Source organism: Somniosus microcephalus, chromosome 12 (assembly GCF_052327205.1).
Source record: "Somniosus microcephalus isolate GS21.2 chromosome 12, FLI_Smic_1.0, whole genome shotgun sequence".
Lineage (NCBI taxonomy): Eukaryota > Metazoa > Chordata > Chondrichthyes > Squaliformes > Somniosidae > Somniosus > Somniosus microcephalus.
The window spans coordinates 78612776-78628490 of NC_140998.1; the positions used below are offsets into that span (position 1 = coordinate 78612776).

Genomic DNA, 15715 nt, shown 5'->3' on the forward strand with positions numbered 1-15715 from the left:
CACCTACTTCCACCAAGGGAGATGGCCAGGTTGGCTGGGGACGAATTCTACGGAATACTCCAGCAATTTCGGTTTCGCCTACCAAGAGACTTCGTTAATGTGCCCTCGGGTGAGGATCCTTGCACCCAGAGTCAACGTTACCGTGGGAAAGAGGATCTGTTTGGTGTGTAATGGGAACGTACCGTTAAGTAGATGGTGGTGGTTACGAAAGCTGGGGAAGGACATGAAGAACTCTACTGTCGAGTGGGAACGACTGGGTAACAATACCCATCGGACAATTACGGGGACTCACGGACAATTACGTGTGTGTTGGGACAAATGGTGGGAACCAGATGAAGGGATATATGTCTGTATGTGGGGTTCGAAATGCGTTTGCCCCAAGGGCGTATCCATCTTTTTCCAGAGGCAGTGGCAGGATGAAGGAAAGGGGATGAGATGGGATGTCAGCACTCGGGCGTGTGGAGCCCCATACTCCCCGATTCCAGTAAACGCCACTGAACTCATCACCCGCCCACGCAAGCCCCTGCCCACGATTCTGGTAGCACTAGCCTAGAAGGAAGGGTGCCCCACCACCACAAAGGGACCCGGGAACGGTCTAGTATTGGTACCCACCGGTCAGGTGCTGTACCAAGGGGTACACTACGCGGTGGCCTCAGTGATTTTAAACCTCACTGAGGTACGATTGCCGGAGTGGTGTCCCAGGGAAACGGAACAATTGTACCAGGTCCTGTTAACCCGAATGTTCAGACAATTTTACGAGTTTGATTTTGCCGACATCGACAAGGCCAAACTGTACACCACACCACAGGAAGTCTTGGATCGGGTAGGAAGGGGTACTGTGAATGACATTTTCACTGCTTTTAACACCGGAACGTCTGTTGTCAACGCTCTAGACAACGTGGAGCTGCAGACACAGATCAATGGTTTAAAGGCCCAGTTAAGGAACATACTGACAAGCGAGAATAAGGTAGTGGGTTCTGAGCTACACGAGGACCAAGCCATGACACTACACTTAAAGGAAATAATTGCTGAGCTGGAGAAACATGCTAGAACGGTAAATGCGCTCATTAAGGAGGATTGGAATGCGTCCGATCAGGCTGCGCAGAACGAGGCCTGTGTGCTATACGGGGCGTGGTTACTGGGCAAGGGCCGCAGTAATCTGGAGGATTTAAAACAAGGTTTGGTCCCGTCCTGGATCAGCAACAAGCACTTGCAAGCGCTCCACCCTTTTGCCAACGCATTAAGCCCGTGCCAGCTCAGACTAGCTGCAGAAGCGTACCAAGTCCCAGTGGACTGCGGACGCTCAAACCACACTATCATGGGAATAGTGGTAAGGATGCCGGTGTTGGGTCCCGCAGCAAAGCCCACCCCGGTATACAGGGTGGAGAACATTGGAGTCATTCAGGGGGATGCGCACATTTGTTACGCAGTGGTCCCGCCTTATGTCATCAGATGGGAGCGTACGATGACCGGCACCGACCTCTCGGGGTGTCGTAGCCGGGGAGCACACATCATCCTGTGTCCCCAGCACTTGAATGCCTTTTTGAAACCACAGTGCGGGTTCAGAGCCGCTAGCGCGAAGCCAATAAATTGCACCATGGAGGCAATGGCAAAGGACCATGTGCCCCCGCAGGTGGCATATATCGGAGGTGGGACATACTGTGTCACCACCGCAGCGCCTCACTACCGCCACGGACAGCACGAGTGGTGTCCGGTCAGTGACAGCAGTTTCTGTTTCAAACCCAGGGCTGAAGTTCAAGTGGCACAACAACGGATTGTCCCCATTCCTGCACCTGCCACCGTTCACCTAACTGTAAAAGAGAATTTCACGGACTTGCAGCGATTCGTCGCGCATTTTGATTATGTCATTCCCCCTCTCCCCGAACACCTTACCAAGATTTTAAAAGCCGTTATAGTTTCACAGAAGCATTTCTACACACTGGAGCAGAAGACATTAGAGATAGGGAAAGACATATTGGACATAGTCACCCCACCATGGTGGGACCTGTTCACCAATATAGAGATCCTGGCCTGGATTAGAATAGCATCCCACATCCTAGTAGTGTGTCAGGTTTTAATTGTAATATTTTTATTGTTCGTGCATTGCAAGAGAGGCAAACGCCTCCAGAGGCACGAGAACACAGGAGAATGGAGAGAACGCTATGTACGAGTGGGGGAAGAGGACACCCCAGTGTAAGCGGCTAGTATTAAAAGTTAAAGCGGCCCTCCATTTTTGGATTTCAGCCACTGCATGATTTAAGTGTGTGGATACAGTAATGTATAGCCGTTGGTGAAGTTTTGTTTTGTTTGATTAATAAAAGGTGTATGCAGGTGGTGCAAGGGGCATTGGCCCCCTTCACATCTGAAAGATGAAGGTGTTATAGTATAAGATAATACTGTCTATGATTGTCCAACAGTTTACACAAGGTAATTTTTCTGAAATGGGAACTGCATGTGTCGTGAGGGTCATAGATAGTTAATTACCAGGAATGTTTGGATGTGAGGAATCAGGGAAAATTTGCTCACCAAGGATTATTGATACTTTAAGCAAGCTATCAGTATCACAGGGAGGACTGTAAGATTTGAAATTTTCCGTTATTTAATCACGCAACAAAACAGGGTTAATAAAACAGTTTTATTGACCAAAAGAAGCTTGGACAGAAAAACCTTTGATAAAAAGGGCATACAAAATGGCCGCCGGACCTCGTGATCAGTTTCTGGGACCATTTGATTTCTGTTACTGCAAGCCAGACAGGCTTGTGGATTGAGGACAGTAAGCCCGCGAAAGCCAGTATCAGGAAAACGAAACTCAGGGAACTGAGCATACATATTAATTGGATTCTAAGTACAAGACAGTTTCAGGTAACAGGATGGGGCCCATCAAGAAATGGGCGGACAATTGAATGAACACTTAAACCCATTTACTGTACAAAGGAAAGACCGTTTAACAGCCATCAAGGGCAATCTCCAGACCGATCAATATACAAACCGAGTTACGGTGACAAAGTAAAAGACATTATCGGCCAGGAAGGCCAGTTAAGCTATCACCAGCTCCCGTTACAAGACAAAGCGCCCCTGCAGAGATTGCTGCCCGCCAAAAATATTACAAAGACAGGCCTATGATTTGGCAGGAGATAAGACTGTCCCAAAAAGGTATAACTATGGATTGAAAGGTCCATCGGGGCTACACACTTGGCGCGCTACACTTGGGGCTTCACTTCGGTTTTCATTTCTTCAACGATTACGAGTACAATTACGCTTCGCTTCAGATTCACGTTTCGGGACGGACTCTTTGGTTAAGACAGCGTGGTCAGTGTTCGGCCAGGCAAGGCTCGGCCACAACGGGAAGACGACGAGGGTGGCCCGGGTACTTTTGTTGGGAGATCATCGACGACCCAGGCCGAAGGAGAGGACACCCTCAGGAAAAGCCGACGAGCCAGGCGGGAGAGAGAAATAAAAGGACACTCCGGGCCTAGCACTCCCGTGCCTCAACATCCCATTCTCAGCTTCCCAGTAATGGACTTTCCCATGTGTATCCGGTCCTTCAACAACTTTTAACGGATTCAGTCATGACGAGCGCTCATCGGGACTGTATCTGCTGCTCCATCGCCTGAGAGAAAAACAAGCTGCGCCAGAAGTTTCCAAATCCATGTGACGACGGAAAGCTGTGCCAAAAAGGCTGCGAACCCCTCTTCTGCGAATCTGAAAGTGGTGCGCGTGATTCCGAGTTCCTCAAGTCGAAACTTAGTCTAGGTCTAGGGGAGGGGGTAAGGGTAATCGTAATGTGTTTCCCCTTTTACGATGTGCCGTGTGTTCCCCATTTCCATAGAGTTAAGTTTATAGATATGTGTATGATTGTAGTTATTTTAATCTGTGCTTATGACATGTATTTTACAATGCTGCAAACTGTTTAATAATAAAAGCCTCCATTTCGTGTTATTCAACCTGGTCTATTGAGTTTTCTCTGCACCACAGTTCCCTGCACCTAAGTCCAAGGTCTAGAACCGTAGGGAAGAGTGGGTCGAACCACTCAAGGGTAATTATTGCACGAAGCCTGGTAGGAGACCAGAACGAGCAAGAGAAACCCCCTACAAGTCCCATGAATTTTCCTAACACCATTTTCCTACAAATACTGATTTCTTTCAGTTCCACCCTTTCATCAGGCCCTATGTTCCCTGGCATCTTTTTTTTTTTTTTTTTAGAAACCTCACAGTGCAGATAGAGGCCATTTCGGCCCATCGAGCCTGCACCGACACATATCCCACCCGATCCCCGTAACCCCTACACCAACACATATCCCACCCTATCCCCGTAACCCCACGTATTTAATCCCCCTAACACTAAGGGTCAATTTATCATAGCCAATCAACCTAACCCGCACATCTTTGGACTGTGGGAGGAAACCGGAGCACCCGGAGGAAACCCACGCAAACACGGGGAGAATGTGCAAACTCCACACAGACAGTCACCCGAGGCCGGATTTGAACCCGGGTCCCTGGCGCTGTGAGGCAACAGTGCTAACCACTATGCCACCGTGCTAATCTCTGGGAGGTTATTTGTGTCCTCCTTTGTGAAGACCGAACCAAAGTATGTATTTAGTTGGTCTGCCATTTCCTTGCTTCCCATTATAAATTCCCCTGATTCTGACTGTAAGGGACCTACGTTTGACTTCACCAATCTTTTTCTCTTCACATATATCTATAAAAGCTTTTACAGTCAGTTTTTATGTTCCCTGCTAGCTTACTCTCATTCTATTTTCCCTTTCTTAATTAATCCCTTTGTCCTCCTTTGACTCCTAAACTGCTCCCAATCCTCAGGATTATTGCTTTTTCTAGCCAATTTATATGTCCTCTCCTTGGATCTTATGCTATCCCTAATTTCCCTTGTTAGCCACGGTTGAGTCACCTTTTTTGTTTTATTTTTATGCCAAACTGGGATGAACAAATTCTGTAGCTCATCCATTCGGTCTTTGAATGTTTGCCATTGCCTATCCACCGTCAACCCTTTGAGCGCCATTCCCCACTCAATCCTACCCAACTCTCTCCTCAGACCATCGTAGTTTCCTTTATTTAAATTGAGGACCCTTGTCTCTGAGTCAACTACTTCATTCTCCATCTTAATGAAGAATTCGATCATATTATGATCGCTCCGACCCAAGGGGCCTCTTACAACAAGATTGCTAATTAATCCTTTCTCGTTACATAATACCCAGTCTAAGATGGCCTGATCTCTGGTTGGTTCCTCGACATATTGGTCCAGGAAACCATCCCGTAAACACTCCAGGAATTCCTCCTCCACAGTATTGTTACTAATTTGGTTGGCCCAATCTATATGTAGATTAAAGTCACCCATGATGACTGCTGTGCCCTTATTGCATGCTTCTTTAATTTCCCTTTTAATGCCATCCCCAACCTCCACCTTACTGTTTGGAGGTCTATATACCACTCCCACTAATGTTTTTTTCCCCTTCGTATTTCTCAATTCTACCCATACAGATTCCACATCATCAGAGCTAATATCCTTCATTACAATTGTATTAATCCCTTCTTTAACCAGTAATGCTACCCCACCTCCCTTTCCTTTTTGCCTATCTTTCCTGAATATCGAATACCCCTGGATGTTGAGTTCCCAGTCTTGGCCATCCTTGAGCCACGTTTCTGTAATCCCAACCAAATCATATTCGTTTACTTCTATTTGCGCAGCCAATCCATCCACCTTATTACAAATGCTCCTCGCATTAAGACACAAAGCCTTCAGGCTTGTTTTTTTAACGCTCTTAGACCTATTAGAATTATTATTTACTGTGGCCACGTTTGATTTAAACCGTTGATTTCTCTGACTGCCACTTTTGTTTTTCTCCTTCCTATCTTTTGCTTTTATCCCTGTTTTCCTTTCCTCTGTCTCCCTGCTCAAGTTCCCAACCCCCTGCCATTTTAGTTTAAACCCCCCCGAACAGTGCTAGCAAACCTCCCCGCAAGGATATTTGTCCCGCTCTGGTTCAGGTGCAACCTGTCCGACTTGTACAAGTCCCACCTTTCCCAGAAGCAGGCCCAGCGATCCAGGAAACTAAAGCCCTCCCTCCTGCACCTTCTACAGCTTAAGGTTGTACTTTTAAAAATCACTGATCACTTGTGGGGTTTGGTACGTGTGGTTTGGTAGACAGAACCTCATTCTTAGTGGATATGACACACAGCACAAACTAAAGTGGAGAAGATGGCTATTGTGGAAATTGGAAATGTCGTGCTAGTGTAGTCAGAAGTATTCTTTAACTCAACAACGTAGCCAAACGCTAAAGTAGAGAGTTTTATTCCACCGCTTGCATAATGCACAAAATTCTGAAAGTACATTAGTAGTCACACTTATCAAATCTTATTTCACTCAACCAGGTTGAAAGTAATTGTCAGGTTAAATCTTCAATAACAAAAATATCAAACTCGAACAGTGCATTTTTGTAAACAAGTTTTAAATCAATAACATTTCACCAGTGTAAACTTAGAATCAAATATTCAACACATCTTCAATTTTTAGATAATTTGCAGTAAAAATGTACACGGCAGTCACTGATATTCCCTCAACACCAATATATTTCACAGCACAATTTGGCTCTCTTCACATTCAGTAAAATTTAGGCAGGTTTCCCCACAAGTGATCAATGATTTTTAAAAGTACAACCTTAAGCTGTAGAATTCAATTAAATTTCTTGTTACAAACTATATACTTTATAAAATTAAAATCCTTTGATTTATCAAATAATAGGCAGTATGGAGCCATCATTGTACAGTTTCCAGTAGCTCTATGAAGTTCTGAAGCTCCCAGATACTGGTAGAAATCCTGTAACAGAAGAAAATGGTTACTAATATGCTTCAGTGGTAAAATAACCTTGTCATCCAACATTTACTAGTTAAGTGTTTGAACTGTAGTCAAATGAACAGTAATCACATAGCTTGGTCTATGCTGGCATTAGTACTCTAAGATAAATTGCAAACCAAGAAATGCAGTGGAACGAGACTTCTGGCCCCATTCTAAATACCAGGGATGAGATAATTAGCATAAAGGAACTGGGTGCCCAATCCAGCCAAAGAGCAAATTCTTCTTGTACTTGCCGTTAAACAACTGACGATGTTGACCCCAATTTTGCTGGTATGTAATGCAGGTGTTCTTTACATTGGGGACAAAGGAAACCGAACTGGTAGGAACTCTGGTAGGTCCAGTTATCCTGCTAATTCTGCTGCCTCCTTCTGACCTCCGCACAGGTGCAAGCATCTCTGCTGCCTCTTCATTCTCTTTTCTCGCCTACCCACCCCCCACAAACCCAGTGAAATTTTCAGCGGTTGGAAGTGGAGCCTAGCACTAACTTAATTCCAACATAAATATATAGACCAGCACCCAGTAGTTGTAAAACCCTCACCTTCCAAAAGCATTAAAGAGTGCAACAATGTCTTGACGTGTTAGATGAAATCTTTGCGATGGACCAGAGTCTGGTAAACTGTTTATTTGCTTCTCGGAGAACAGGATCTTCAGAGCAGTACCCAGTCCCTGTATCTAAGAATAATATAGTGCATATTAATATAGTCATAGACATGAGGGAGTGATTAAAAAAAATACTTGAGGTACTTGATACTGACCTGGAGTTTGCCCCAAAGTCTACACTTGAAGCAACCAACACAATCCATTATTCTTGAAATGTTTTTGAAATGCAGCCGAAATTCTTCCTTTAACAGAAAGGAAATGGCTATTATAATTTCTAACTATACTGTGAAATTCAAATCAAGTTTTTCACTATTAAACCATAAGCCATTCTTTGAGGATAGACAGTCTTTGGCTTCAGAGCAGCATTGGCAAATCACTAGAAGCTACAGACAAGTATCCAGATGAACAGTCCTCCAGATTCTCCCCTTATCATTCTGTAATAATTCACGAAGCTCTGTCTTCTACTCTTGCAAGAACAGGAATGTCCTAATGCTCTTCTGCTACATTTTCCTTTTTTAGAACCATTAGTGGAGGTGGATTTTTAAATCCAGTGTTCCTGTCTCATGTTTTGTGGATTCCCCCCCACAGCTCGGTGGCACTAAATTCCGATTTGTTTGTCATGACTTGCTAACGTTTCACTTCTCCTATACCAAGCTTGTACCTTTCCAGCTATTGACGTCTTGTGTTCCAATTGGATAGACCCACTTTAAAAAAAAAAAAAAAAAAAATTATATATAGCTGGAATCCAATCAGTAAGGCTTTAGTGTAAATCAGACAGCAATTTCTAGCAACCGCACATGCAGTTAAATGCAGAAATCTGAAGTTCGTCAGTTAACCTGCTCCTCCAGAAGCTGCATTATATCGCACTGTACCTTGCCAAGAGACTCAACATTGAAACACATGAAATGGTGTGAAGTTGCGGTACATACATGAGAGATACACACTAAACAAGCCAGAAAAATTTGGGGCTTGTCCATTCCAATGCAAGTACATTCTTAATGGTGTGATAATCTTCATTACTGTAAAACATCCTCTCTGGCACTGCAAATTAACTTTTAAACTGTGGAGTCTCATTACATCAGATTAATTATTGATTAAATGTTTTACTTTCTCCTCTTGCTCTCAAATCTTTCTTTCCCCCTCTATTTTGCTTTCTGTACCTGATTTGATATTGAATTAAATATTCTAATGGACACTTCCAGGTTCAGATGGTGTTGGTCATTAACGATTTTTCCATTCTGATTGTATTAAGGAGATACACAGGCACTTGCCCTGTTCACAGGTCCCAGATCCTCTGTAGAGGCTGCCACTCTGTTTTGGCTCTCTAAATCAGAAGTTTGTGCAAAATCCCACAAAGTCTGTGAGCAAGTGTAGGTGTAATGAATGAGTGCTGCTGTTCCTCACCACAGAGCAAAACCCAGCCCAATCTTTAGATAGCATCCCACACCAATGGTCATTGACCTAAAATTGCATCTGAAAATGAACCTCAAACTGGCGTTTTTCTTTTAAATCAAGAGGTCCATCTGGGAGAAAATATATCTAAGTGATGTGTGCAAATGAGACTGCTGCACAGCAATGGTGACCATGAAACTGCCGGATAGTCGCAAAACCCCATCTGCTTCATTAATTTTCTTTTAGGGCAGAAAATCTGATGTCCTTGCCTGGTCTGGCCTACCTGACTCCAGCCCCACAACAATGTGGTTGACTCTTAACTGCCTTCTGAATTGGCCTAGCAAGCTACGCAGTTGTACCAAACTATTACAAAGAAGTATATGAAGAATAAAACTGGACGGACCACCTGGCATCGACCTAGACATTGGGCATAACAAAGTCACAGCCAGCCCAATCGACCCTGCAAAGTCCTCCTCACTAACCTCTGGGAACTTGTGCCAAAATCGGGAGAACTGTCCCACAGATTAGTCAAGCAACAGCCTGACAGTCATACTCACGGAATCATACCTTTCAACCAACGTTCCAGACTCCTCCATCACCATCCCTAGGTATGTCCTGTCCCACGGGCAGGACAGACCCACCAGAGGTGGTGGCACAGTTTGAAAGGAGTGGCCCTGGGCATCCTTACCACTGAATTCCATGAAGTCTCATAGCATCAGGTCAAACATGGGCAAGGAAACCTCCAGCTGATTACCACCTACCGCCCTCACTCAGCTGATGAATCAATACTCCATGTTGAACACTTGGAAGAAGCACTGAGGGTAACAAAGGCACAGAACACATTCTGGGTGGTGGACTTCAATGTCCATCACCAAGAGTGGCTCAGTAGCATGATTACTGACTGAGCTGGCCAAGTCCTGAAAGACATAGCTGCCAGACAGCCTGCGACAGGTGGTGAAATTACCAACACAAGGGAAAAACCTACTTGACCTCGTTCTCGCCAATCTACCTGTCACAGATGCATCTGTCCGTGACAGTATTGGTAGGAATGACCACTGTACAGTCCCTGTGGAGACCAAGTCCCATCTTCACACTGAGGACACCCCTCCATGTTGTGTGGCACTACCACTGTGCTAAATGGGTAGATTCAGAATAGATCTAGCAGCTCAAAACTGGGCATCCATGAGGCGCTGTGGGGCATCAGAATTGTATTCCACTGCAATCTGTAACCTCATGGCCCAGCATATATCCTCACTCTACCTTAGCCACGCAGTCAGGCGTCCAACTCTGGTTCAATGAGGAGTGTAACAGAGCATGCCAGGAGCAGCACCAGGTGTACCTAAAAATAAGGTGCCAACCTGATGAAGCTGCAACACAGAACTAAATACATACTAAATAATGGAAACAGCATATTATAGACAGAGCTAAAAGATCCCACAACCAACGGATCAGCTCTGCAGTCCTGCAACATCCAGTCATGAATGCTGGTGGACAATTAAACAACTAACGGGAAGAGGAGGCTCCACAATCATCCCCATCCTCAATGACGGTGGAGCAGTGCAAAAGACAAAGCTGAAGCGTTTGCAACCATCTTCAGCCAGAAGTTCCAAGTGGATGATCCATCTCTGCCTCCCCTGAGGTCCCCACCATCACAGAAGCCAGTCTTCAGCCAATTAGATTCACTCCACATGATATCAAGAAACAGCTGAGCGCAGTGGATACAGCAAAGGCTGTGAGCCCCGACAACATCCTGGCTGTTGTGCCGAAGACTTGTGCTCCAGAACTAGCCGCTCCTCTAGCCAAACTGTTCCAGTACAGCTACAACACTGGCATCTACCCGACAATGTGAAAAATTGCCCAGGTATGTCCTATCCACAAAAAACAGGACAAATCCAATCCGGTCAATTATCGTCCCATCAGTCTACTCTCAAATCATCAGCAAGTGATGGAAGGTGTTGCAGCAGTGCTATCAAGCGGCACTTACTCACCAATAACCTGCTCACCAATGCTCAGTTTGGGTTCCGCCAGGATCATGCGGCTCCAGACCTCATTACAGCCTTGGTCTAAACATGGACAAAAGAGCTGAATTCCAGAGTTGAGGTGAGAGTGACTGCCCTAGACATCAAAGCAGCATTTGACAGTGTGGCATCAAGGAGCCCTAGTAAAATTGAACTCAATGAGAGTCAAGGGGAAAACCCTCCACTGGCTGGAGTCATACCTAGCACAAAGGAAGATGGTTGCAGTTGTCGGAGGCCAATCATCTCAGCCCCAGGACATCACTGCAGGAGTTCCTCAGGGCAGTGTCCTAGGCCCAACCATCTTCAGCTGCTTCACCAGTGATGTGACCTCTCCATCACAGGGTCAGAAGTGGGGATGTCCACTGATTGCACAGTATTCAGTGCCATTCACAACTCCAGATAATGAAGCAGTCCGTCCCTGCATGCTGGACTTGGACGACATTCAGGCTTGGGCTGATAAGTAGCAGGTAACATTCGTGCCACACAAGTGTCAGGCAATGACTATCTCCAACAAGAGTGAGTCTAACCACCTCCCCTTGACATTCAACAGCATTACCATCGCTGAATCTCCCACCATCAACATCCTGGGGGGTCACCATTGACCAGACACTATCCAGGACAAAGCAGCCCACTTGATTGGCACCCCATCCACCACCTTAAATATTCACTCCCTCCTCCACCACCGGCGTACCATGGCTACAGTGTGTGACATCTACAAGATGCACTGCAGCAATTCGCCAAGGCTTCTTTGGCAGCACCTTCCAAGCCCGCGAACTTTACCGCCTAGAAGGACAAGGGCAGCAGGCGCATGGGAACACCACCACCTCCAAGTTCCCCTCCAAGTCACGCACCATCCTGACTTAGAAGTATATCGCCGTTCCTTCATCGTCGCTGGGTCAAAATCCCTACCTAACAGCACTATGGGAGTATCTTCACCACACAGACTGCGGCGGTTTAAAAAGGCGACTCACCACCACCTTAGAGGGCAATTAGGGATGGGCAATAAATGCTGGCCTTGCCAGCAACGTCCACATCCCATGAACGAATTAAAAAAAAATAATGCTCCCAAGAACTACTCAAGAAATCATGAATTATTTGATTGTCAGGAATAAAACTTTTTTTTTTTTAACATTTATCTGAGCCTGCCCTCAGCTAATGTCCATACATCTGCACTTCCAGTGTTGGAAAATGATCAGCAGTGGAAACCTTAAGTTGTTCCCATATTTTATTTCCTTCTCATTCCTCGTATTGGTATGTTGAGACCAATTGCAGAAGCTCTATTGCCATCATGGCTAAAATGAGAGAACTCACGACTGATCAGTCGTCTAATTTGGGACCTTTCAGTTCTGTTCAGCTCAGTGCCACATCACGTGGTGGATTTAGCCCCTGTGCCATCAGGGCAGCTGCCCCATTTTTAACCAGAGCATTTAATTCCATATAGTTTACTTCAAAATGCACCCAACATTGGGCCAGAAATTCCAGGCCAGAAGCGTGAGTGCGGTCGGCTTACTCACGCTTCTGGCCGTTGTAAATGCCGGCGTTCAGCATGAACAGCGCAATCGGGGAACGCCGGCATTTCCAGACCTCGAGCGCGTGCGACTGCACAGGCAGCGCTTGCGCAGTGAACTTCGTGGATTTCATTCATGAAATCCGTGAGGTTAAGTCCTTAGAAGTTACACTGAAAAAAAGCAAGTGTAAAGTGGTTCATTGGCTGCGGAGGAAGATATATTTTATCGTGGAGCTTTTGAAATGCAATATTTTTGTTTGGGAAAGGGAGGGAAGTTATTTTAAGAAATTTTAAGTAAGTTTTAAAGTTAAAATTTTTTTTTTTTTTTTAAAGGGTTTTCAGAACGGTAGGTAGAAGGAGCAATTGTGGCTGTGTGAATGGAATGTGAGAATGAGTTATGTATGTATGTCCACATATATTCCTTTACGTATATGTATGTATGTTTTATATTCCTTTACTATGAATGTATGTTTTTAATTATGATTTTCCAATAAGTTACTTTCTCTGAAAGTCATAATTAAATAATACATTCATACACATAAGTAAAGGAATATATACATAACACGCAAAGGAATATATACAGACATACATACTTTCAGAAGCTCCACGATAAGAAATATCTTCCTCCGCAGCCTCTGTAGCAACTGTACCCATGCTTTTTTCATGTGTAAGTTGTAATGACTGGACCTCACTGAAAGCATTAATGAAAGCGGCGAATTATACTGCGCACGCGCTGCCTGTGCAGTCGCACGCGTTCTGCCTCTGAACCCCTTCGTTCAGAGGACAGGAAATGCCGGTTTTCCCCACATGCACTGTGCATGCTGAAAACCGGCATTTCATCCGGCCAGATGCGTAAGTACCCCGACCGTACTAGCGCATTTGGAAGGGAATTATTGGGCCAACATTTTACATGTCAATAAAATAAAAAATTTAACACTTGCATGACTTGCCCCCTCGCATCTGCGACTGAGGGTCCAAGGAGGTGCATTGCGCAAGAGGTCATCATCGCACGTATCCTCACACTGTTCCCTTTGGGGAACTGTATGAAGTGGTGGAAGGATTTATGGCCGTGATTAACGCTCATTCCGTGACCGTAACCATCTTTGAACCAGCCATTAGGGTGGTTAGTCCTATGGCGGGAGGGTTTTACGGGCTCCCACAACCCATCTGAGGGGGGGGGGGCCACCAACACCCACGGACGCAAGTATCCCGCTGGATGTCCACCCAGAATTTAAAGTTGGAGCTCCGACTCCACTTGCCGGGACTGTCTGGAGTGGGGTTCAAAACCCTACTCCTTCTGGCCCAGCGGCGGGGATGCTTACTGCTACGCAAAAGGCCCACTCCGCACAAAAGGTGACACCCATACGTTTCCTGCGCCTTTTCCCTCCCCGTGACTGGAGCCCTATGCTGCCATTTCACGTTGCTAATCGGATTGGGCGTTTGTCATAGCGGTAGGATCCCCGCCGCTGGGCCAGATCAGGGTAGGGTTTCGAACCCCGCTCCAGACAGTCCCGGCAAGTGGAGTCGGAGCTCCGGCTCTAAATTCTGGGTTGACATCCAGTGGGATATTTGCGTCCGTGGGTGTGGGTGGCCCCCCCTCCTTGTATAGCTTGTGGGAGCCCGTAAAACCCTCCCGCCATAGGACTAACCGCCCTAATGGCTGGTTCAAAGATGGTTACGGTCACGGAATGAGCGTTAATCACGGCCATAAATCCTTCCACCACTTCATACAGTTCCCCAAAGGGAACAGTGTGAAGACACGTATGACGACGACATTGCTAAATAAATAAATGGAATTTAAAAAATTCTTTTAGGGCTTTTAAAAGTCTTTAAATTGCTTTAATTCTCTTTAAAACTACTTCAGATTACTCAAAATAATGTAAACATTTTAAAAAGTTTATAAAAGTTACCAAAATCTTCAAAAAACTTCCGAAAACCTATTAAAACTGCTGCTTTGCATGTAAAAAAGCAAAGCAGCTTGACAGAAACATTGGGGGCGTGTCCAGTGAAACTGAGACCTCAAGGGGCGTGTCTCACTTACACTGCACGCTCCTGGGTCCGCGCTGGCTGCACTCCTGGGCGGCGTGACGTCATACGCTGCCCGGGAATGTGCTTTCTATTTCTCCAAGTTCAGGCGTCCCAGAAGCTGATCGGCAGGAGCGCGGGGTAAGTGCAAATACGGGGCTTGCACGCGCTGCAAGCCCCGTTCTGGAATTTCTGGCCCATTATTTGTATTCAACCAGTGCAAGATTTTATAGGATCCATCAATACTTAACATGACATAACCCCCTCCACCACTTGGTGCGTTGTTATAAATGGGATGCAGGTCTCCATAGGGGACTTTATCATATAGCCAAGATCACTAATTTGCGGTTTTCTAAGAATGGATGGAATAGCAGTATATATCTATATCTCTATCTATAAAAATCCTACACCAGGTTGTAGTCCAACAGCTTTATTTGAAATCACAAGCTTTCGGAGCGCTGCTCCTTCTTCAGGTGAAAGCGCTCCGAAAGCTTGTGATTTCAAATAAAGCTGTTGGACTATAACCTGGTGTTGTGTGACTTTTTACATTTGTCCACCCCAGTCCAACTCCGGCATCTCCACACTATAAAAATCCTGAACTCCCAAGTGATTAAAAATTGAATTTTCTTTGCTCAATGTAAACCGTAAACCAGTAGCTCTGCATATAGTGATCTATGGATTAAGTATTTAACCCATAGATTAATCTTCTCATTTAATGGTACAGCATTTGTGAAAAAAATCTTGAGTGCGGATTTGTAAAGAAACGTTATCATAATTTATCTGTTGCTATAAACTTGCTATAAAGTTAGCCATTCATAAATAGGTAATGCAGATCTTTTTATGAGCTAAATGTATCAAATACAGTGAAATCTGTTTACCAAAGGTTTCTTCTGGGTAGGTACTGTGGTAAACCACTGTTATACCTGTCTGTGTCTGTATGTGTATTCCACTAGGTACAGGTCTGGACATGCCTCGGCTGACTCCTCCCACTATTCCAGGTATATAAGTGACTACCTCCCAGTCCCTTAGTATTCTGGACGGGTCGACCACTCGAGACAAGACCTTCATTCTTTAGTTAATAAAAGCCTAATTGTTACTCGCTCAACCTCAGTCTTTTGAGTAATTGATGGCGCATCAATTTTATTAACTACATTTTTTATAATGGAGAAGATCCTCACACCAGCATGCCTGGGCCTGGACAGTCGGGAAGCGGACGCTTCCACCAAGTTTGCTCACTGGCTCACGTGCTTCGAGACATTCCTGACTGCCTCCACTGCGGTCGAAACGGATGCGGACAAACTGT

General features: G+C 45.3%; 1 protein-coding gene across 1 annotated transcript in view; it reads right to left on the reverse strand.

The window, feature by feature from the left end:
- Window positions 1–6289: 6289 nt before the first annotated feature.
- ero1a (endoplasmic reticulum oxidoreductase 1 alpha) overlaps window positions 6290–15715 on the reverse strand; it is a 59156-nt gene continuing 49730 nt past the window's right edge. The window contains exons 15-17 of the mRNA XM_086002307.1: window positions 7626–7712; window positions 7409–7542; window positions 6290–6831 (exon numbers count right to left, since the gene is read on the reverse strand). Coding sequence (XP_085858433.1) covers window positions 6771–6831; window positions 7409–7542; window positions 7626–7712 — 282 coding nt within the window. The 3' untranslated portion in view covers window positions 6290–6770. The remainder of the gene's footprint in view (window positions 6832–7408; window positions 7543–7625; window positions 7713–15715) is intronic.